Source organism: Salvelinus namaycush, chromosome 1 (genome assembly GCF_016432855.1).
Source record: "Salvelinus namaycush isolate Seneca chromosome 1, SaNama_1.0, whole genome shotgun sequence".
Classification (NCBI taxonomy): Eukaryota; Metazoa; Chordata; class Actinopteri; order Salmoniformes; family Salmonidae; genus Salvelinus; species Salvelinus namaycush.
In genome coordinates, this window is record NC_052307.1 from 42,452,031 (window position 1) to 42,476,631 (window position 24,601).

At 41.0% G+C, this 24,601-nt stretch overlaps 1 protein-coding gene and 1 long non-coding RNA gene across 2 annotated transcripts in view; one reads left to right on the forward strand and one right to left on the reverse strand.

Moving 5' to 3' along the window:
• The first annotated feature begins 5,144 nt into the window (after positions 1 to 5,144).
• The window catches only part of msh3 (mutS homolog 3 (E. coli)), a 105,310-nt gene continuing 85,853 nt past the window's right edge, over positions 5,145 to 24,601 (forward strand). Inside the window, exons 1-8 of the mRNA XM_038988730.1 lie at positions 5,145 to 5,401; positions 5,655 to 5,769; positions 8,714 to 8,985; positions 9,457 to 9,702; positions 9,845 to 9,961; positions 10,266 to 10,383; positions 10,556 to 10,695; positions 15,172 to 15,338. Of these exons, the coding sequence (XP_038844658.1) occupies positions 5,210 to 5,401; positions 5,655 to 5,769; positions 8,714 to 8,985; positions 9,457 to 9,702; positions 9,845 to 9,961; positions 10,266 to 10,383; positions 10,556 to 10,695; positions 15,172 to 15,338 (1,367 nt within the window). The 5' untranslated portion in view covers positions 5,145 to 5,209. The remainder of the gene's footprint in view (positions 5,402 to 5,654; positions 5,770 to 8,713; positions 8,986 to 9,456; positions 9,703 to 9,844; positions 9,962 to 10,265; positions 10,384 to 10,555; positions 10,696 to 15,171; positions 15,339 to 24,601) is intronic.
• The window catches only part of LOC120044150, a 51,238-nt gene continuing 34,570 nt past the window's right edge, over positions 7,934 to 24,601 (reverse strand). The window contains exons 2-3 of the long non-coding RNA XR_005476522.1: positions 9,878 to 10,655; positions 7,934 to 9,618 (exon numbers count right to left, since the gene is read on the reverse strand). This is a non-coding gene — a long non-coding RNA (uncharacterized LOC120044150). The remainder of the gene's footprint in view (positions 9,619 to 9,877; positions 10,656 to 24,601) is intronic.

Genomic DNA, 24,601 nt, shown 5'->3' on the forward strand with positions numbered 1-24,601 from the left:
GAGGTAGTATATACATGTAGCTAGAGTTAATTAAAGTTACTATGCATAGATGACAACAGAAAGAGGCAGTGGTGTGGAGGGGGGGCAATGCGAATAGTCTGGGTAGCCATTTGACTAGATGTTCAGGAGTCTTATGGCTTGGGGGTAGAAGCTGTTTAGAAGCCTCTTGGACCTAGACTTGGCGCTCCGGTACCGCTTCCCGTGTGGTAGCAGGGAGAACAGTTTATGACTAGGTTTGCTGGAGTCTATGACAATTTTTAGGGCCTTCCTCTGACACCGCCTGGTATAGAGGTCCTGAATGGCAGGAAGCTTGGCTCCAGTGATGTACTGGGCCGTTTGCACTACCCTCTGTAGTGCCTTGCGGTCGGAGGCCGAGCAGTTGCCATACCAGGCAGTGATGCAACCAGTTAGGATTAGAGGTCGACCGATTAATCGGAATGGCCGATTTCAAGTTTTCATAACAATCGGAAATCTGCATTTTTTTTTTTACACCTTAATTTAATCTTTATTTAACTAGGTAAGTCAGTTAAGAACACATTCTTATTTTCAATGACTGCCTAGGAACGGTGGGTTAACTGCCTCGTTCAGGGGCAGAACGACAGATTTTTATCTTGTCAGCTCGGGGGATTCAATCTTGCAACCTTACAGTTAACTAGTCCAACGCTCTAACCACCTGATTACATTGCACTCCACGAGGAGCCTGCCTGTTACGCGAATGCAGTAGAAGCCAAGGTGTGTTGCTAGCTAGCATTAAACTTATCTTATAAAAAACAATCAATAGTATCACTAGTTAACTACACATGGTTGATGATATTACTAGTTTATCTAGCGTGTCCTGCGTTGCATAAAATCGATGCGGTGCGTATCGTTGCTCCAATGTGTACCTAACCATAAACATCAATGCCTTTCTTAAAATCAATACACAGAAGTATATATTTTTAAACCTGCATATTTAGCTAAATGAAATCCAGGTTAGCAGGCAATATTAACCAGGTGAATATGTGTCACTTCTCTTGCGTTCATTGCACGCAGAGTCAGTGTATATGCAACAGTTTGGGCCGCCTAATTTGCCAGAATTTTACGTAATTATGACATAACATTGAAGGTTGTGCAATGTAACAGAAATATTTAGACTTAAGAATGCCACCCGTTAGATAAAATACGGAACGGTTCCGTATTTCACTGAAAGAATAAACGTCTTGTTTTCGAGATGAAAGTTTCCGGATTCGACCATATTAGTGACCTAAGGCTCGTATTTCTGTGTATTATTATGTTATAACTAAGTCTATGATTTGATAGAGCAGTCTGACTGAGCGGTGGTAGGCAGCAGCAGGCTCGTAAGCATTCATTCAAACAGCACTTTCCTGCGTTTTGCCAGAAGCTCTTCGCTGTGCTTCAAGACTATCAACTCCCGAGATTAGGCTGGTGTAACCGATGTGAAATGGCTAGCTAGTTAGCGGGGTGCGCGCTAATAGCGTTTCAAACGTCACTCGCTCTGAGACTTGGAGTAGTTATTCCCCTTACTCTGCATGGGTAACGCTGCTTCGAGGGTGGATGTTGTCGTTGTGTTCTTGGTTCGAGCCCCGGTAGGAGCGAGGAGAGGGATGGAAGCTATACTGTTACACTGGCAATACTAAAGTGCCTATAAGAACATCCAATAGTCAAAGGTTAATGAAATACAAATGGTATAGAGAAATAGTCCTATAATTCCTATAATAACTACAACCTAAAACTTCTTACCTGGGAATATTGAAGACTCATGTTAAAAGGAACCACCAGCTTTCATATGTTCTCATGTTCTGAGCAAGGAACTTAAACGTTAGCTTTCTTACATGGCACATATTGCACTTTTACTTTCTTCTCCAACACTTTGTTTTTGCATTATTTAAACCAAATTTAACATGTTTCATTATTTATTTGAGGCTAAATTGATTTTATTGATGTATTATATTAAGTAAAAATAAGTGTTAATTCAGTATTGTTGTAATTGTCATTATTACAAATACATTTTAAAAAACGGTATCGGTATTTTTTGGTCCTCCAATAATCGGTATCGGCGTTGAAAAATCATAATCGGTCGACCTCTAGTTAGGATGCTCTCGATGGTGCATCTGTAGAACCTTTTGAGGATCTGAGGACCGATGCCAAATCTTTTCAGTCTCCTGAGGGGGGAATAGGTTTTGTCGTGCCCGCTTCACGACTGTCTCCCTATAGGCTGTCTCGTTGTTGTCGGTGATCAGGCCTATCAGGCCTATCACTGTTGTGTCATCGGCAAATTGAATGATGGTGTTGGAGTTGTGCCTGGCCGTGCAGTCATGAGTGAACAAGGAGTACAGGAGGGGGCTGAGCACGCACCCCTGAGGATCAGAGTGGCGGATTTGTTGTTATCTACCCTTACCACCAGGGGGCGGCCCGTCAGGAAGTCCAGGATCCAGTTTCAGAGGGAGGTGTTTAGTCCCAGGGTCCTTAGCTTTGAGGGCACTATGGTGTTGAACGCTGAGCTGTAGTCAATGAATAGCATTCACACATAGGTGTTCCTTTTGTCCAGGTGGGAAAGGGCAGTGTGGAGTGCAATAGAGACTGCATCATCTGTGGATCTGTTGGGGCGGTATGCAAATTAGAGTGGGTCTAGGGTTTTTGGGATGATGGTGTTGATGTAAGCCTTTCAAAGCACTTCATGGCTACAGACGTGAGTGCTACGGGTCGGTAGTCATTTAGGCAGGTTACCTTAGTGTTCTTGGGCACAGGCACTATGGTGGTCTGCTTAAAACATGTTGGTATTATCAGTTAATATCATTATTTAAATAATACTCTTACTTTAAAAATAATCCAGCGGGAAACAGTCTTATTTGAAATGAGGACTATATCATATTTTTCTGACTAACTAATGATTCCTGTGGAAAGACGCATTATTGAATGGAGAGGTGAAAGTGATAGAGGAATTATCAACATTTCACATCCGAATGTAGGACTACATTTTTTATGTTGGAATAAACATTAATCTGAGAATATATACCTTTACCCTTCAGCACCTCTGCGCAAGACAGACACACTGCGCTTATAATCAGCAGCTTTGCGTCGCCGGGTGTTGCAGGAGGTATTAAGTGAACACCCATAGTTACCAATCCAGTTCTGTAATTAGAAAGGAAAGCATTGTCGTTAGATGTAACTCAACTAAAAACATTCAAGCATAACATTGTATAACTTCGGTGTTGATAAAATGCAGTTTATAGTACCGTAATTAAACATGATTTTACACTGTTGCCTGATCCTGCCTAATCTGCAGTGTTTTAGGTGGTGGATTGTTTATTCTTTATTTCACAATATTTTAATAATACAGGGGGTTAGGAAAGAAAACACTTGGCCTGGGGTCGTTCAGTTGTCTTGTGCTGTGGTGGAATGTCTCCCCATTATGCTTGCACCAATCCAATGCTTTTAAATGCATGAGGTGAAATGAAAGTGTGAACACTTCTGGATGCAGGGTATCAGAACGCAGCCTATTTATTTCCCCAAAATCAATTTGTCCCCCCAATCCCCCTTTCCACTAACCCCTCAAAATCCACCAACCCTGTTGTCACATGCCCCTAATTCCATCTCCCTCTCACCCCTTCCCTCCATTTCATATCTTAACTACAGACACAGGTAGTCCTGTAGCCGCAGCAGCGTCAGTCACCAGGGCTGAGGACCTCCTTTTCATACCCCGTTCATGATAAGACACAAGGGTACCCCTGATGTTAGCAGTTATGAGGTTTCTTCCTACAACAACAAAGATATATGAAATATTAAATTGCAACATGCAAGTGTTTCCTAGTCTTTGAACAAGAGCCTTCAGGCCTTTTGGTCTAATTGAAAGGTAGTTAGCCTTTGCCAGCAAGACCAAAAGCCCTTGGTCATTGTAGTAGGAGCCAGTCTTTTCATTATACTGCAGTCACATAGAGCCTATTGCAGGTTACAATATGAAGCAAATGAAAAGCACTTAAAGCTGCAATCAGCAGTAGAAACAATAATGTATCTACCATGTTCCTGTTTGGTTAAAAAGCTATGGGACGGGGCTGGAGAAATGTTACCACTCAAATTCATAGCAAGGGCTATGGATGCAAGGACTGACCATCAATGCTACAGCTTGAGGCTATACAGTGTTTGTTTACATTTACTTTGTTAACAAACACGAGTAAAACAAGCTTTTATTTGGGGTTCTGGTGGGGTATGACAGTTGAAATAAGGTCACAAGGTAAGTTATTTATTCAAGACTCAATGGGTACATATCATTAATTTAAAAGTCCAAAAATGGATCTAAAAACGGCTGATTTCATCTATAAAAAACAAATGACAAGTAGCTAGCTAATCTGACTAAATATTTCACCTGTTGTAGTGTTTTACTTATTCTTTTGAGACAAACATTGAAGGGAATTGTTTAACATACCTTGAGTGATGGGAGATGTCATCATTGAGTGGGAACAGACTAGAATGGGAACAAATAAATTATATTTAGCTACAACGTGATGAGGATAGCTAGTTAATCTTTTTATAGCTAGCTACTGTAACTAACATGCTTTAGGTGATACTAGCCAGCTCAGATACTATGCAATTATGAAAATCAGTGTCTAAACAGTTATAAGTAAATCCTGCTTTTATAAGAACCATACTTGCCAATGACATAATTCAGTTGTAGAAGAACTTTCCTTACCTGTATGGTAAATATTGGTAAATACAGCTCAAAGGCAATTTCACGCGAAACCAAGGAATTTGTCTCTAAAAACTCCCGGGAAAACTTTGGGTGTGGCTTCTATAGTGAAAATGTGCACTTAGTCTCAGTTAAAATCACCGTTAAAAGGGTCGCGTATTACACAGTACGATGTGTGGTTTGAATCACTTTTCAGGGGTAACGCGTACCACACACGTGGCGTGTGGGATACCACATTCACCATATGAATGGTGTGATTGGTAAGATGTTTCCACCTTTTAATGGGGTGATTGGTGGCTTATCGGGTGCACCCAGCAACCTCCTGGGGCAATTTTTCTTCCCTTTTTCGTCTCACAAAGTGAGAATTCGCACTCCTTAACAGTGGGCGATAGGTAGCGCTGTATACACCTTTCAGTTGGTTTCCATCCGCCAATACAAATTTAAAGAAGAAGAAGCGAGGAAGAGCCCCGCATATTCGCAAATATCGCAGATGAAACAAAGCATGCAAATAATTTTTCGTTGTGCATGAGATTTTATATTCGCAAATTATCTGTGAAAATGCCTAAATCAATCAAGAAGTCCTGCACTACCCAGACATCCATAAGTAGCTACTTCGGCGGGTTGAGCAGCAGTGCCCCTGACAGAAACGTTCAATCCGGTATTATCGGTAACTCTGTTGAGCTATGCGCTAGGCTGAAACCAGGACCTAGAGGAAAGGTAAGGACACAGACTGCGAATGTTATTGTGTAACTGTATACAAATAAAGCATTTAACTCAGACATAGCTCAATCAAAGTGCATGACAGAGTTGTGAGAAAGCAATGGCTTTATACTTTGCATGTAACTATTGTTGTTAGCTAACGTTACTTCCTTTGTCGCTCTCACACACATCTATATCAATGGTATTGTGTTGCACACTATGAATTAAGTTGTTTTCTATTTCCCTCTACTGTGTTCTCTGTATTGTGCAGCATAAGTATTCTCCGAATAATAATGATGGGTCATTATGGAAACGAGCCAAATTGGCCCATAATGGACAGGAAAAGGAGGACATGAGCTGTGAGGTCATATCCTGGCGTGTCGATGGTGAGCACCCATTGCCAAATGCCGTGTTCAAGACAACTCGGAACCCGGAAACGCTGACATTTCTGACTTGGTAACTCGTTGAGAAAGATAAGCACTGAGTTTCCCACTTGGGAAGTATCAAAATCAACCAATAGGAAGCTTCACGCTTTTTTTTCTTTGCATACGTTTATCAGAGGTTCCGATTTTCAGAGTTGTCTTGAAAGCACCATAATACATCAGACTTGATAGCAAGGTCTCAGTCTGAAACAAAGCAATATAATTACTTGGAATGTTTTTACTTTTTAAAATTGTATTTAACCTTTATTTAACCAGGTAGGCCAGTTGAGAACAAGTTCTCATTTACAACTGCGACCTGGCCAAGATAAAGCAAAGCACTGCGACAAAAACAACAACACAGCATTACACATGAAATAAACAAACGTACAGTCAATAACACAATAGGAAAAAAAGTATATTTAGCTCCGCACCCCCCGCAGTTATTTGCCCAAGCCTCCCCAGCTTCTCCTTCACCCAAAACCAGATAGCAGATGTTCTGAAAGAGCTGCAAAACCTGGACCCGTACAAATCAGCTGGGCTAGACAATCTGGACCCTTTCTTTCTAAAGTGCAGTGGGCAGCTGGGAGGAGGTGCTCCTATTCACCATGGACTTTACAGTGTCCCAAAACTTTTTGGAGTTAGAGCTACAGGATGCAAATTTCTGTTTGAAAAAGCTAGTCTTTGCTTTCCTGACCGACTGCGTGTATTGGTTCCTGACTTCCCTGAAAAGTTGCATATCGAGGGGACTATTCGATGCTAGTGCAGTCTGCCACAGGATGTTTTTGTGCTGGTCGAGGGCAGTCAGGTCTGGAGTGAACCAAGGGATATATGTGTTCTTAGTTCTACATTTCTTGAAAGGGGCATGCTTATTTAAGGTGGTGAGGAAATTACTTTTAAAGAATGACCAGGCATCCTCTACTGACGGGATACCTGGGCCAGGTCGATTAGAAAGGCCTGCTCACAGAAGTGTTTTAGGGAGCGTTTGACAGTGATGAGGGGTGGTCGTTTGACCGCGGACCCGTAGCGGATACAGGCAATGAGGCAGTGATCGCTGAGATCTTGATTGAAAACAGCAGAGGTGTATTTGGGGGACAAGTTGGTCAGGATAATATCTATGAGGGTGCCCATGTTTACGGATTTAGGGTTGTACCTGGTGGGTTCCTTGATCATTTGTGTGAGATTGAGGGCATCTAGCTTAGATTGTAGGACTGCTGGGGTGTTAAGCATATCCCAGTTTAGGTCACCTAACAGAACGAACTCTGAAGATAGATGGGGGGCAATCAATTCACATATGGTGTCCAGGGCATTGCTGGGAGCTGAGGGGGGTCTATAACTGGTGGCAACAATGAGAGACTTATTTCTGGAGAGATTCATTTTTTAAATTAGATGCTCGAACTGTTTGGGCATAGATAGACCTGGAAAGTATGACAGAACTTTGCAGGCTATCTCTGCAGTAGATTGCAACTCCTCCCCCTTTGGCAGTTCTATCTTGATGGAAAATGTTGGGGATGAAAATCTCAGAATTTTTGGTGGCCTTCCTAAGCCAGGATTCAGACACAGCAAGGACATCAGGGTTGGCGGAGTGTGCTAAAGCAGTGAGTAAAACAAACTTAGGGAGGAGGCTTCTGATGTTAACATGCATGAAACCAAGGCTTTTACCGTTACAGAAGTCAACAAATGAGAGCGCCTGGGGACACGCAGGGCCTGGGTTAACCCGAGGAACAGAGGAGGAGTCGGATGAGGGTACTGCTAAAGGCTATCAAAACTGGTCGTCTAGTGCATTGGGGACAAAGAATAAAAGGAGCAGATTTCTGGGCGTGGTAGGATTGATTCAGGGCATAATGTACAGACGGGTATGGTAGGGTGTGGGTACAGTGGAGGTAAACCTAGGCATTGAGTGAAGATAAGAGAGGTTGCATCTCTGGACGCACTAGTTATGCTGGGTGAGGTCACCGCATGTGTGGGAGGTGGGACAAAAGAGGTATCTGAGGCATGTTGAGTGGGACTAGGGGCTCCGCAGTAAACTAAAACAATGATAACTATCCTAAACAACAGTATACAAGGCATATTGACATTTGAGAGAGACATAATGCGAGGCATAAAGCAATCACAGGTATTGATTGGGAGAGCTAGCTAAGACAACAACGGGTAAGACAACAACAGCTAATCAGCTAAGACAACAACAACAGGTAGTTGTTTCCTTTGACAACTGCTATAAGCCAGAATGATGAATAAAATGTTATTTGAGCTTACTCTACCGTTTGTCTAGGCGGTTGGTCCTTATGCCTCTGAACATTTTATACAAAATATCCACAGGAAAGTATTATTAAACCGACTTTTCAAAACACTGGTACTGCCGTTGAGATTTCAATCTCCTGGCACATGGGCAAAACCATATAAACACCTACAAGAGCTTGGTAGGTATGCGTGCATTGTGTGCATGTACTTACGTTGTGCACGTGTATCCGTGCATGTACTTGCGTGTGCACATGATTAACTAACAAGCTGTTAGAGCCACGCTCAGAAACACACATTTTGAAGTGCGATTAATAATACTTTCCTGTGGATATTTTATTTCAAATTTCCAACAATATAAGGATGAAATCAGTGGACACTAGGCAGACTAACTTCAAATGAAGTTTATTCAACATTCTGACATGTAAAAGAGCTGTTAACTATTTTGGAAGCTTCAAATTAGAGAGTGGAGGCTTGTCCAGTCCACACTCAGAATTATAGTAGGCACCCCCCTGAAAATGTTAACCCAAATAAGAAAATTATTTACCTTGAAGGAGAGTGTATAAATATGTACTTACTTAGAAATAATTCAATTTGCCTGCAATTTACACTTTGTTTGTTTACACAGCCACTACCAATTTTCATTTAAACTCTTATCCCTTTCTTCCATCAGAAATCAGGGCCCCCTCCTCTCGAGGGGCAGGCAGCCTCTCCTCTTCCACCCTGGATAGACTGAAGGGCTTTGTCTGCCCTGCGGGTGGCAGGCCTGGGGATGCAGGTGGTAGGCCTGGTGATGTAGGTGATGGGTGTGCTCATGGAGGTAAGGGGCCTGGGGATGTAGGAGGTAGGGAGGCTGTGGCCCACAGAGAAATGACTGGTGATAAAGAGAGACAGAAAAGCGAAGAAGAGGAGTGGCGGAGTCCAGAGCCATCAACCAAAAAACAGGTAGGAGATCATCATCACCTTTCTCATTTTATTTTCTCCTAATTAATTTTAATCTGTGAGTTTGAAACTGAATGTTAAAGTTGCACTATGTAGAAATCGCTCCGGCATTAACTAGCTGCTAAAATTCTAATAGTTTGCTTAATGTCAGTTTGTGACAAAAGAAGCAAGTATAATGTAAAGAATCATTGTACCATCTACACTGCTGTGAAATATGTTCTCCATAACCAAAAATATTGTATTTTCAGCTGTTTGAAGCTGCTGTACAAAACCGAAAGTAAAAGATGCAAAAATTCAACTTAAGAACAGGAAGCATAGCAATAGTACACATATAACAGATCTAACTCTTCTTACTTGCTTTCAATGAGAATGACACATCTATAACACACATTTCTATGTGAATTTGGTCATGTCACCCAAAAAGTTACATATTGCAGCTTTAAATGGAAACGTTATTGTTGTGATCCTCCCCAGGCCCTCAGCCTCATTCAGTTTGCCAAGCCAGGAGAAGGAGGAAGAAGAAGAAGAAGGGGGGGTATAATGAAGACTCCTCCAGGAGTAGGGGGTGAAGTCTCTGTGACCAGTGCCCCCTGTAGGATCTCTAAGAGTGGGTACACTCCTCTGGAGCAGCAGTACCTGCAGATTAAAGAGAAACATAAAGACGCTCTATTGGCTGTGGAGTGTGGATACAAGTACAGGTTCTTTGGAGAGGACGCAGAGGTGAGAGGCGTGTGTGTAGAGCGGCGAAGAAGCTGAACATCTTCTGTCACCTGGACTATAACTTCCTGAAGTGTGTTAATCAATGTGTGTATGTAGATAGCAGCAAGGGAGCTAAATATCTGTCACTGGTTTGTGTGTGTAGAAAGCAGCGAAGCAGCTGAACATCTTCTGTCACCTGGACCATAACTTCATGACGTGTAGCATTCCCACACACCGCTTGTTCGTTCACGTACGACGCCTTGTCTCCCAGGGCTACAAGGTGTGGAACAGGGCAGATTCAAGATTCTCCAGTCAGGCCCATTACTGTTGCAACTCATTATCGAAGTCAAAGGGCAGACAGAGTATTTTAAGTAATGCAATGTGAAATGTTTTATGCATACAACTGTTAAATGTCACCATAGCCTTTGTTTATGTGTGATGGTATTGTCTGCCACAGATTAACAGTCAAATGCTATTAATCTCGGACATTAATTTAGGAAGAACAATAATTATTTGTCAGTGATGACAGATGTTAGTGTGTCTGGTTTACGTTTGAATGACTGTGATTGGTTCTCTCACCTCAGGTGGGCGTGGTGAAGCAGACAGAGACGTCTGCCATTAAGGCCTCCGGAGTCAATAAGAACACTTTGTTCACCCGCCAACTCAGCGCTCTCTACACAAAGTCTACACTGGTGGGGGAGGGTATCCTTACATATGCTGGTGTGTGTGTTGTGTTATTCACCATATCCAAATAGGTGATGTATGGACCGGGCATAAGAGTAGTCAACTGCTCACAGCTGCAGTAGTGTCCTCCTGTGTGTGATGACTTCAGCCCACTATAGTGTGCTTATTAAACCTTGACCCTGGGTATCAGACGTCAACCCAGTGCATAGTCTGGTTGATGTGGAGGAGGGGGAGTGTGATGGTGTGGTGACAGATCCTCCAGAGAGCTACCTGCTCTGTCTCAGTGAGACCTGGGATAAACACAGAAAACAACTAATCATTGGGCTGGTGGTGAGTACACACTCAATTGTACGCACACGGGCTCAATGTGGGGTAATCAGACCCGAGTTATGTGCACGTAAATGGAACTTCATTCCCCATTTTACACACTTTTCTCTAAGCGTATTCTTTACGCACACGGAAACCATGAATAAAGTCGAGCAAACCTGCCGGTTCCAAGTGGAAAAAGCATTCACTTAATTTTTTTGCAATAGAAATAACAGCATACTCCATGCACTGTAATTTATAAATTGATAAGAGCTAGGTAAATGAGTAATCAGTTTGGATAAGGGGATTGTGTGTGTGTGTGTAGGCCAAATAACAATTGTTTTAGATCTATTTTACCTTATCACTGGATATTAATGTGAAACCAGTCATCGTAGGAAATGGAAAAGCATATCAACATGTATTCTTTATGCTCGAAGATGGCGCCGGAGAGGATGGCTGCCGTTTCATAGGCTCTTAACCAACCGTGCTATTTTATTTTTTTGTTGCATTTTCTCAAACTTTTATTTTGTACATAATGTTGCTGCTACCGTCTCTTATGACCGAAAATAGCTTCCGGAAGTCAGAACAGCGATTACTCACCTTGAACTGGACGAAGTATTTCTCTTTAATGAGTCGGATGATCTAACTGCTCAGGACCTGAAGCAAGGATATTTATATTGATACCATTTGAAAGGAAACACTTTGAAGTTTGTGGAAATGTGAAATGAATGTTGGAGAATATAACACATTTAGATCTGGTAAAAGATAATACAAAGAAGAAAAACGGTACAAATAAAAAAAACATCTTTGAAATGCCAGAGAAAGGCCATAATCTATTATTCCTGCCCAGGTGCAATTTTGATTTTGGCCACTAGATGGCAGCAGTGTATGCGCAGATTTGTAGACTGGAACCAATGAACCATTTTATTTCTGTTAGAAATTTTGTATCAGGACTGCCCAAATGTGCCTAATTGGTTAATTAATAACTTTTCAAGTTCATAACTGGGCACTCTCCTCAAACAATAGCATGGTATTCTTTCACTGTAATAGCTACTATAAATTGGACAGTGCAGTTAGATTAACAAGAATTATTTGCTTTCTGCCAATGTCCTGGGATTTTTTTTTGTTACTTACAACCTCATGCTAATCGCATTAGCCTACGTTAGCTCAGCCGTCCCGTGGGGGACACACCGATCCTGTAGAGGTTTTAATTATTTATTATTATTATTTTTAGGTATTTTTCTTAACTAACTGCATTGTTGATTAAGGGCTTATAAGTAAACATTTTTCCTTTAATGTCTACACCTATTGTATTTGGCGCATGTGACAAATAAAATTTGATTTGACATGATGGGTATGCCCCTTTCCTGCAGTGAAGTATGAAATGCTGTTCCATTATGCAGAATTTTAATTGTATGGCCTTATAACTTGCAGGGATGAAAAATAGGGAGCCAATTTGTTTACAGCACTTATTTCCATGACTGGTCAAAACTTGTTTTCTCATGGCTCACTCTTGTCACTCTGCTCAGACATATGTTTGGAACCTCAAATCACAGTTTTGAATCGCAATACGTATCGTGCGGTCCCTGTTAATTCCCAGCCCTAGTTTTCTTCAATTTGTAGGCTAAAAGTTAAATATTATTAGCCACTATCGGTAGCGACCATAAGTAATAAATATTTAATAATTTAGTGTTTGTTTCCTTTCCTTACATTCATAGAATTCCTTTATTTGACTTAGCCTTTTATTTGTTTCTTCAGTACGCTGTCCTCCTTGTTATTGAGGGTCAAGTAATAGTGGATACTATTTTATGAAGGCCAATTACAAATTATAGTCGAAATAAATTGCGACATGTACAGTAAGCTTATTAAATCATTATGGAGCTCAAACCATTACTTTGAACTTGACGCACGGCGCAAGAGTTGGCACTTGTCATTGCACAGTTTCATGATCAGTGCGGGCAATTAGGGTATATTTTATCATACTATTCTCCATATTATAATGATATTGTATATTACTTCCAATTTTACCATTGATGAACTGAATATTGAAGCTTTCAGAATTAATCTAACCACCTTTTTATTTCTGCGTAAAGGCTCTATTTTTCTATTCCATTCCGTTTACCTTTTTTCCCTCTGTCTGTGTAGTTGTTCCTGAGGGTCACTAACAATAGTGGATAATATTAGGCTAAAGTAGTGCAATAATTTGGTACCTGCAGCCTATTTGAATCATTATTTAACTCAGACCACACTTAGCAGTTTAAACCTGGAGCCTGGTGCACGGTTGACAATGACTGGACCATTGTCATTGCAGTTCCATGATTAGGGTAGATTTATAGGACTGTTATTCAACCCCTATTGTGCACTTTTCTCACCTTCCAATATTTTATGAATTGAACCACTATTTTTTTATTCATCAATATATTTCTAATATAAGGCTTTGAAAACCATTTTTCATTATCCATAAATACTTTCCTAACCCTAAAAAAATATTCTGATCTTGTAGATAATTTAATCTACCAATTGGTGCTGAAATGGAGACAAATATACAGTGGGGAGAACAAGTATTTGATACACTGCCGATTTTGCAGGTTTTCCTACTTACAAAGCATGTAGAGGTCTGTAATTTTTATCATAGGTACACTTCAACTGTGAGAGACAAAAATCCAGAAAATCACATTTGTATGATTTTGAAGTAATTAATTTGCATTTTATTGCATGACATAAGTATTTGATCACCTACCAACCAGTAAGAATTCCGGCTCTCACAGACCTGTTAGTTTTTCTTTAAGAATCCCTCCTGTTCTCCACTCATTACCTGTATTAACTGCACCTGTTTGAACTCGTTACCTGTATAAAAGACACCTGTCCACACACTCAATCAAACAGACTCCAACCTCTCCACAATGGCCAAGACCAGAGAGCAGTGTAAGGACATCAGGGATAAAATTGTTGACCTGCACAAGGCTGGGATGGGCTACAGGACAATAGGCAAGCAGCTTGGTGAGAAGGCAACAACTGTTGGCGCAATTATTAGAAAATGGAGGAAGTTCAAGATGACGGTCAATCACCCTTGGTCTGGGGCTCCATGCAAGATCTCACCTCGTGGGGCATCAATGATCGTGAGAAAGGTGAGGGATCAGCCCAGAACTACACATCAGGACCTGGTCAATGACCTGAAGAGAGCTAGGACCACAGTCTCAAAGAAAACCATTAGTAACACACTACGCCGTCATGGATTAAAATCCTGCAGCTCACGCAAGGTCCCCCTGCTCAAGCCAGCGCATGTCCAGGCCCGTCTGAAGTTTGCCAATGACCATCTGGATGATCCAGAGGAGGAATGGGAGAAAGTCATGTGGTCTGATGAGACAAAAATAGAGCTTTTTGGTCTAAACTCCTCTCGCCGTGTTTGGAGGAAGAAGGATGAGTACAACCCCAAGAACACCAGCCCAACTGTGAAGCATGGAGGTGGAAACATCATTCTTTGGGGATGCTTTTCTGCAAAGGGGACAGGACGACTGCACCGTATTGAGGGAAGGATGGATGGGGCCATGTATCGCGAGATCTTGGCCAACAACCTCCTTCCCTCAGTAAGAGCATTGAAGATGGGTCATGGGCTGGGTCTTCCAGCATGGCAATGACCCGAAACACACAGCCAGGGCAACTAAGGAGTGGCTCCGTAAGAAGCATCTCAAGGTCCTGGAGTGGCCTAGCCAGTCTCCAGACCTGAACCCAAAAGAACATCTTTGGAGGGAGCTGAAAGTCCGTATTGCCCAGCGACAGCCCCGAAACCTGAAGGATCTGGAGAAGGTCTGTATGGAGGAGTGGGCCAAAATCCCTGCTGCAGTGTGTGCAAACCTGGTCAAGAACTACAGGAAACATATGATCTCTGTAATTGCAAACAAAGGTTTCTGTACCAAATATTAAGTTCTGCTTTTCTGATGTATCAAATACTTATGTCATGCAATAAAATGCAAATTAATTACTTAAAAATCATACAATGTGATTTTCTGGATTTTTGTTTTAGATTCCGTCTCTCACAGTTGAAGTGTACCTATGATAAAAATGACAGACCTCTACATGCTTTGTAAGTAGGAAAACCTGCAAAATCGGCAGTGTATCAAATACTTGTTCTCCCCACTGTATCTTAACCCGTTCTCTCAATGTATTCTAGTTAGTCTGTCGACAACATTCAAAATAAAGAGAAACAGTATTTAAAGGGATGGCTTAAGATAAGTGTCCTGAAAACCCTGTTGAATGAAAACACCACGAAAATATGTTCGCCAGCAAGTGGGAAGATTTTCAGCGGTTTAATTAAATGTATTCATTGTGCGCGAGAGAGCCACACTTGCAGAGTGCATTACGTGCCTGCTTAAGAGACTGTTAGTCTGAATACCAACTACTAAGAAGTGCGTAGGAAAGGTGTGCATAGGAAATGTATATCTTTGAATCGGGCCAATAGTGACTAGCAAAAATTGCTGTGTGTGTGTGTGTGTGTGTTAGGCGGTGCAGCCCAGTACAGGTGACGTGCTGTTGGATTGTTTTGTGGACGGCTCAACGCGTTGTGAGCTGGAGGGGCGAGTCTTAAAGGTCAACCCTGTAGAGATCCTGGTGCCCTCTGACCTCTCAGACTCCTCCCACAGACTGCTGCAGAGCATCGTCACCGCCAGGTAACCTCTAACCCTGATGTCTCATTCTCCTCAGACTGCTGAAGAGCACTAAAGCTTTTGTTTTCTACAAAAGAAAAGGCGATGCATCTCCCAAAAACACTGGGACATCAACAACAGCCTAGTTTGTGGCTGGTTTGGAAAATAGACATGAATACATTTGACCCCTTACACAGCCTGATTCTGCTCTGACCTCTGCATATATTAAAGTATTTTCATTTTATAGCATGCAATGAGAGGGAGGGAGATTAAGAATAGTGATGGGGCTGGGATTTAAACCCACGTTGGGGTTGTGCATGTGTACTACAGGTGGTGGTGTTTCCCGCTAGACCAGCCTCGGGCACAACCTCTGCAGTTGTGCCATATCTGACTGGGTGGCAGTGCTAGGTGCTGAACACTAGGGGGAAGTTAACGTCTGTCAGACAGAGAGAGCGAGTGAGAGAGATACGGTGCGCTCCTATGATCTACCCTTTACCCCAGAGTTAATTTAAAGTCATTGTTTTGGTAAGCATGAGTTTCCACTACATTTCTTACACCAGTCAATTCCTTTGAAATTCATGAGGGGATGTGAACAAGCAAACATTGTGTTGTACATTCTCTAAGTGACTGTGAACACTGAGGAGAAGGTAATGTCAGGCTCTCATCTCCACTAGTCGTAAAGCATGGCTGCCCAACCCTGTTCCTGGGTTTCACTCCAACCCTAATCTAGCACACCGATTCTGATAATTAGCTGGTTCATAAGCAAATCGGTTTACTTACAACTGGGGTTGGAGTGAATTTACCGGGGGGGGGGGTAGCACTCCAGGGACAAGATTGGGCAGCCCTGGTGTAAATATTTACTCCTCACTGCTGATGGTCTCTGGGTGATGTCATTTATGAGTGAGTGCACTCTTAACTTTCCTTCTCTCCAATCCCTTTCCCTTTCTATTCACACTCTTCTGACCAACTTCCCACCTGCTGTCATCTCTATTCTTTCTCCCTCATCTTTCAATCATTTTTCATTATAACAATTTTTTTTCCTCTTCCATTTTCTTTGTTCTCATTTTCTGACTTCTCTTTCTTTCACAGCTTTCTTTCTTAACCTCATCTCCTCTGCCCTCTCTTCTGTTGAAGAGAGTGTATGTGTCAAAAAGCAGATGATCTCACATTCTCCTGACCGTGTGAATTTCATGTGCATTGTGTGAAAGTTGTTTTATATGGTTAGTCTGGTGTGGTTTATTTAATCTTTATTTAACTAGGCAAGTCAGTTAAGAACAAATTCTTATTTACAATGACCGCCTACCCCGGCCAAACCCAAACCCGGACGATGCTGGGCCAATTGTGCGCCGCCTTATGGGTCTCCCAATCATGGTTGGTTGCCTGGAATCGAACCATGGTCTGTAGTGACGCCTCTAGCACTGAAATGCAGTGCCTTAGACCGCTGCGCCACTCAGGAGCCCTATATTGTGTGTATATCATCTTCTGTATGATGATATGTGTTTTAGCATCTCCGGGTGCTACTAACGTTAACTTTACTTGTCTCTGGGGTGGGCTAGCCAGAGAGGCCCCTTAGTAACAGTCTCTGTGTGGTTGTCACATGGCTGTCAAGTGCCCAGTTAATGAGATCCTGGGAGGGTTCCAATGTAGGTGATGTGTCAAGTCTTTCACTCTGCTAAAATGTAAGACCCTTAACATTTTCACGGTAACGTTCACATGCGTAGGGTTGCAAAATTCCACCCGTGATTTCTGGAACACTTTCCCCAATTCCCAGGTTAAAGGAATTTTGCAACCATACACATGCACACACTGATGTCAGTGTTGGAATTTCGCAACCCTACCCATGTGAATGTTAAATAAGTATTCAACCCCTTTGTCATGGCAAGCCTAAATAAGTTCAGGAGAACATTTTTGCTTAACATGTTACAATTGTAGAATAGTGAAAATTCACTTTGTCTAACGATGACAGAGAATTAGTGTAGGGGTCTATGATCCTACTCTGATATTCCATCTGACTCCATTATCATGTGAACGCTATAAGGCCCATAATCATACCCAGTGGGTATACCAAGGTTGCGAGCCTTGCGTCACCACTCGGAATCAAATCAAATGTATTTATATACCCCTTCTTACATCAGCTGATATATCAAAGTGCTGTACAGAAACCTAGCCTAAAACCCCAAACAGCAAGCAATGCAGCTGTAAAAGCACGGTGTAGAAGCACGGTGGCTAGGAAAAACTCCCTAGAAAGGCCAAAACCTAGAGAGGAACCAGGAATGCTATAAGATGCACGTGTCTAGGTTTACCGTTATGCAATATTTAAGAGGCTAACACGGAACCCAAACCGGCTGCGCCATCGTGCATAATTGTATTTTGTCCCCGCACACCAAACGCGATCACGACACGCAGGTTAAAATATCAAAACAAACTCAACCAATTATATTAATTTGGGAACAGGTCGAAAAGTATTAAACATTTATGGACATTAACTTCTTGCCACTATAGGGGGTGCTGTTTCGCATTAGCATAATTTGGTCTACAGATTAAACTGCCTAGTACTCAATTCTTGCTCGTACAATATGCATATTATTGTTATTATTGGATAGAAAACACTCTCTAGTTTCTATAGCCGTTTGAATTATGTCTCTGAGTGGAACAGAACTCATTCTACAGCACTTTTCCTGACAGGGAGTGAGATTTCAGAAATCTTGGCCTCTGGTCCCAGGTCAGTTTTAATGTCCCTGTAAATGCTATGAGGATACAAACACTGCCCACGCCTTCCTCTAGATGTCAGTAAGAGGTGACAATTTGAATGGAGTCGATTGCGCAATCAGGGCCTGTATAAAAGAGCACAAGGCGGAAGTGGCTTTCTTTTCCTGCTGCGCCTGACGCACGATGGACGTCGGACTGGCTCTCTTTCCAAGCTTTGGTTTAGCCACTTATATATCGCCGGTCATGTTTTTACTCGTTATAGGTGTTAAAAACATCATAAGGTAGTTAATTTAAACCGTTTTATAGCAATTTATATCCGTTTAGTGCGATTTTGAGGCATTTCTTTGTGATGCACTTTGAAGCGCCGGGCACGTTTCCAGTACTGGTCGAACATTAGTGGCCATTTCGACGGACAAGAGGACATCTTTCGACCAAAAGACGATTAGACCGGAGAAAGGATACATTGCCCAAGATTCTGATGGAAGATCAGCTCATAGTAAGAAATATTTAAGATGATAAATCGTTGTTCTGTAGAAAAATGTTAAACGCATATTCCGCCATTTTTTTTGGTATAGCTTCGCTTGGCGAACCCTGTATTGCACAGTAAGGATAATTTTAGAAATGTAATTCAGCGATTGCATTAAGAACTAATTTGTCTTTCGATAGCTGTCCAACTTATATTTTTTTAGTCAAGTTTATGAATAGTTATTCATTAGACAAGATCACTGTCAAAGATGGCGCCCGACATTTTCAGGCCAGTTTTGCTAGTATTCTCATTGTATAACCACGTTTTTTTGTGGCTAAATATGCACATTTTCGAACAAACTCTATATGTATGTTGTAATATGATGTTACAGGAGTGTCATCGGAAGAATTCTGAGAAGGTTAGTGAAAAAATTAATATATTTTGGCGATGATAACGTTATCGCTCTCTTTGGCTTGAATCAATGCTCGGGTAACGTTTGCACATGTGGTATGCTAATATAACGATTTATTGTGTTTTCGCTGTAAAACACTTAGAAAATCTGAAATGTTGTCTGAATTCACAAGATCTGTGTCTTTCCATTGCTATGCGCTGTGTATTTTTAAGAAATGTTTTATGATGAGTAAATTGGTAATACACGTTGCTCTCTGTAGTAATTCTAGTCGCTTTGGTGAGATTTGTGATGGTGGCTGCAATGGCAAACTATGATTTATACCCGAAATATGCACATTTTTCTAACAAAACCTATGCTATACAATAAATATGTTATCAGACTGTCATCTGATGAGGTTTTTTCTTGGTTAGTGGCTATCAATATCTTTATTTGGTCGAATTGGTGATAGCACCTGATGGAGTAAGAAACTGATGGAGTTAGAAAAGTGGTGTCTTTTGCTAACGTGGTTAGCTAATAGATTTACATATTTTGTCTTCCCTGTAAAACATTTTAAAAATCTGAAATGGTGGCTTTATTCACAAGATCTGTATCTTTCATTTGGTGTCTTGGACTTGTGATTTAATGATATTTAGATGCTACTATTTAATTGTGACGCTATGCTAGCGATGCTAATCAGTGTGGGGGGGGTGGGGGGTGATCCCGGATCCGGGGTTGAGAGGCGTGAAAAGTTAAGCTAGCTAGCTTGCACTTGCTAGCTAATCTTTCCTATTTAGCTAGCTTGCTGTTGCTAGCTAATTTGTCCTGGGATATAAACATTGAGTTGTTAATTTACCTGAAATGCACAAGGTCCTTTACTCCACCAATTAATCCACACATAAAACGGTCAACCGAATTGTTTCTAGTCATCTCTCATCCTTCCATGCTTTTTCTTCTCTTGACTTTATATTGCGATTGGCAACTTTCATAAATTAGGTGCATTACCGCCACTGACCTCGTTCGTCTTCAGTCCCCCAAGTGGGTATAACCAATGAGGAGATGGCACGTGGGTACCTGCTTCTATAAACCAATGAGGCGATGGGAGAGGCAGGACTTTCAGCGCAATCTGCGTCAGAAATAGAACTGACTTCTATTTCAGCCCTTGGCAACGCAGACGCTCGCGAGCAGTGTGAGTGCAATAATTGAATAATATAGATTTCAAACAAGGAGCTGCATCATGATGGCTGCATCATGTTTTGGGTATGCTTGTCATTGCTAAGGACTAGGATGCTTTTTAGGATAGAAAGAAAAGGAATAGAGCTAAGCACAGGCAAAATCCTAGAGGAAGACCTGGTTGTCTGCTTTCCAACAGACACTGGGAGACAAATTCACCTTTCAGCAAGATAATAACCTGAAACATAAGGTCAAGTATACACTGGAGTTGTTTACCAAGACGATATTGAATGTTCCTGAGTGGCCTAGTTTCAGTTTTGACTTAAATTGGCTTGAAAATCTATGGCAAGACATGAAATTGGCTGTCAACGATAGCAATAGGTAGCGATAGCAAAACGAGTAGTCAACAATAGCAAAACGAACTTGACAGGGCTTAAAAAATAAAAATTACACTACCGTTCAAAAGTTTGGGATCACTTAGAAATGTCCTTGTTTTTTAATGAAAAGTGCATTTTTTGTACATTAAAATAACACGAAATTGATCAGAAATAGTGTAGCCATTGTTAATGTTGTAAATTACTATTTCCAGCTTTTTATTATTTAAAAAAAATGGAATATCTACATAGGTGTGGAGGCCCATTATCAGCAATCATTTCTTTTGTTCCGATGGCATGTTGTGTTAGCTAATCCAAGTTTATCATTTTAAAAGGCTAACTGATCATTAGAAAACCCTTTTGCAATTATGTTAGCACAGCTGGAAACTGTTGTCCTGATTAAAGAAGCAATAAAACTGGCCTTCCTTAGACTAGTTGAGTATCTGGAGCATCAGTATTTGTGGGTTCGAATGGCCAGAAACAAAGACTTTCTTCTGAAACTCGTCAGTCTGGCCAAAGTTCACCCAACTAATTGTGGGAAGCTTGTGGAAAGCTATTCGAAACGTTTGACCCAAGTTAAACAATTTAATGGCAATGCTACCAAATACTAATTGAGTATGTGAACTTCTGACCCACTGGGAATGTGATGAAAGAAATAAAAGCTGAAATAAATAATTCTCTACTATTATTCTGACATTTCACATTCTTGAAATAAAGTGGTGATCCTAACTGACCTAAGACAGGGAATTTTTACTAGGATTACATGTCAGGAATTGTGAAAAACTGAGTTTAAATGTATTTGGCTAAGGTGTATGTAAACTTCTGACTTCAACTGTAGCCTTGTTATTGTTACTTTTTATTAAATGTTTTACTTTAGTTTATTTAGTACAAATTTCTTAACTCTTTCTTGAACTGCGTTGTTGGTTAAGGGCTTGTAACCATTTCACGGTAAGGTCTATGTTCTACATACAGGTTGATCAGAACCATTGGTGTGTGAAATGGATTATTTGAAATGGCTGAGTGTAATGGCTATTGATCATAGTGATCCGTTGTACATCAGGTTTACCCAGGGGTTTGATGGTGTTGAAGGGCCTGTCTATAGCTGGTATTTTATAACCATCTCTAGCTAGAATGGAAGTCAGCTGGAGGCATGTTGCTTTGTCTGTGTTTTCAACAATTGAATCCTACAGACTAAAATATGGTTCTTCGTTGCAATGGTTCAATTGGTTGTCTGTGTTTGTGGAGTGTGTTGCTGTTAAAGAGAATCCTCCAACTCTCTCTCTCTCTCGGCCACGTGTTTGCTTTGGTTGTCTTGGAAACAGCAAGAGATGACAAAGCCACAGAGTCCTTGAAATCACAGGAGAGAGAGAGAATTTCATAGGAATAAATACTTGTCAGGCACGAGCAAAAAATGGATACTGTATGATGTTGACAGACATTGAAGTTTCAGTAAAACAAATAATAGTTTATTTGAAGTGTTATGTTTGTTATATTGCTTAAAACTTATAGATGCTGTTATAGAACATTTTGACACGTTATAATGAAGCAATAAGGTAATTTCCATGAGCACCAACATGTCAAGTTCATAGGAGCATGTCAAATGAAAGATAAAGGGCTCTACACTAGGGGTTTGAACTAACTTTTAAATGATGTTCGGATCCTTAACAAAATTCCTTACTGAAAAATAATGTTTAAAATCACAGTGCAGTTATCACAAAAAATATAATTATATTCTAAACGGTAGCCTATAAAGGCCTGGGGAAAGTTGTGTAATTTAAGTAAAACCAGAAAGGAAAAGGCGAGCTTTAGGCTACTTTGGTGAATTAGCGAGGCATGCAAAAAAAGACATTATGAAATACAGATTACTAAGACATTCTTTCTGCCTGCCCCCTCTCTCTCTCCCTCGCGCTGGCTCGCCTGCCCTTCGCTACTGATGCGAGTGGGTGTTCAGTCTTTGGCCTGTTGTGTGTAGAATATCCTAGCCTATTCATTGATGATTGGCCCTGCTGTACTGAAATTGCGAGACATTGTAAGCCAAGAAATTGCCAGATACAGCATTCTATTGCGAAATGCAGCTTTTGATTATCGATAGATAGGCCTAGTGCACAGTTCTGACTTGGTCTGTCTGGTGGCCGACCTGCCTATACTGTTCTCCTCCCCTCATTCCCAGTCCCTCGCTAGCTCGCTATGAAAGATGCAGGTGTTTGTGTTCTCGGAAGTACCAGTCTCTGCTCCAAAAATACTGAATCTTCCGTTGGCTCTGTTTGCGTAGACTGTGTTAGACCCCTTAAGAGTCTATATTATTGAGAAATTAAGGCCTATATAGGGCTGCTATGGTGACCGTATTACCGCCACACCGGTGGTCACAAGTCATGACGGCAGTCAAATTCTACGTGACCGCTTAGTTACGGTAATTAGGCTTCTCCAAGCTCTGATGCTGCTGATGGTCATTAGTAGCGTACCAAACTTGCTAACTGCCTGCTACTCTATTGTCCCTCTAATCATTCTGACATCAATGCAAATGTATTTGAAAATCTAATCAAACACCTCATGAGTGCCCATGAGCTCATGTTGCACAACATTTCTGTAGGCTATGCAATTGCTTGAGAAAACAGCATATTGATGGCCTCTATTAAGAGAGGGTCCCATCAGCTTTCTATAGGCTGGGCCTACTAAATTGTATATATCAACTTTCCTAATATTAAGCACATTGCGTCACTTTAACACAGGAACATAGCCTACCTGGCTGGCATGAAAATGAACCATGGCAAAAGCTTCCTCCATTCGCTATTTAAGTGCATAGATGACATGTCGTTTTTTTCCCCCATGCCCCTGTTCTGAGACAGGTACATGATAATGGTCCATTCTAAATCAAAACTCATTTCACACATATATGATTTAGTATATGTAAAGACATTCAATTAAGAATAGTCTGATGTGTGGCAATATTAGCCTATCACATGAATTATGTATTATACTGAATGATGCCAGCTTGTGCATTAACGCAAGAAACAGCGCATACTTTTTCTAATCATAGTCGCACACCTCATGTATCCTAGCCCATAGGCCTATATGTTTTGATAAGGTTTGTATCACAACTAAAGTGGACAAATAACTTCTTAAAATTAAGCACATTAATCTGCTTTAGAACAGGTATAGAGCCTAACTGGCATACATACTGGAGTGTGTTTCAAGTTTGGGGATGATAGCCTAATAGTTAGTTAGTCAACATTTTAAGCTAGACGATCAGCCTCATTGCTTTGAAAATATTTTTTGATGGTTGTATTAATTTGGGATCTATCTCATCGCACAACTGTCCCAGAGTTTGGCATATTTATTTATTGCACAGAAGGACAAGTTGACCAATAGAATAGGTCAAATTTTGTACTATGGGGATAGTAGATTGAATTGGTATCCAATTGGTAGTAGTAGTTACTGTCTTGTCTCATCGCTGCAACTCCCGTAAGGACTCGGGAGAGGCGAAGGTCGAGAGTCATGCGAGAGACTGATGAAGTGTGTGCAGCTTGCGACTTGTTTCAAATCATCATTAGTGTCCCATCATGCAGCCTTAGAATGTATAAAAAATCTAAACATATAGCCCAACATTTGTATTACAACTATAGTTGCATAAATAACTCTAAATTAAGCATATAGGACCAGTTTCTTTGTTAACCGCTCAACACAGAATAGCTTCATGTGTGCATTTCCTTTAAAATTGTTTGGAGAAAATATCCTTTTTATTATTATTATTTTATTTCAACAAGGAACACAGACTGAGACCAAGGTCTCTTTTACAGCTGGGCCCTGCGTATACATGTTTACACATACAGTTTAGGTACAATGATTAAGAAACTAAACAAGACAAACAAAACGATCACAGATAACACAAAAAAATACAGCAGCAGATTACATTTACACAATTTATTCCCCTAACAGCACAAAAACTTGCATTACCCGAAAAAACAGTTACGAGCAATACAAAAATAAAAATCCTCCAATAAATATTTTAAATGGGCAAGGGGGACAAGAGTCTCAAGTTTAAGTTTGGTCTGCAGGCAATTCCATAAGCAAGGAGCGTAACAGGAAAAGGCAGCCATACCCAACTCTGTGGAAATCGCATGGGCCTCAAGTGTAATCCATGCTTGAGACCTGGTTTTAGGAATTCTAATTCTAATAT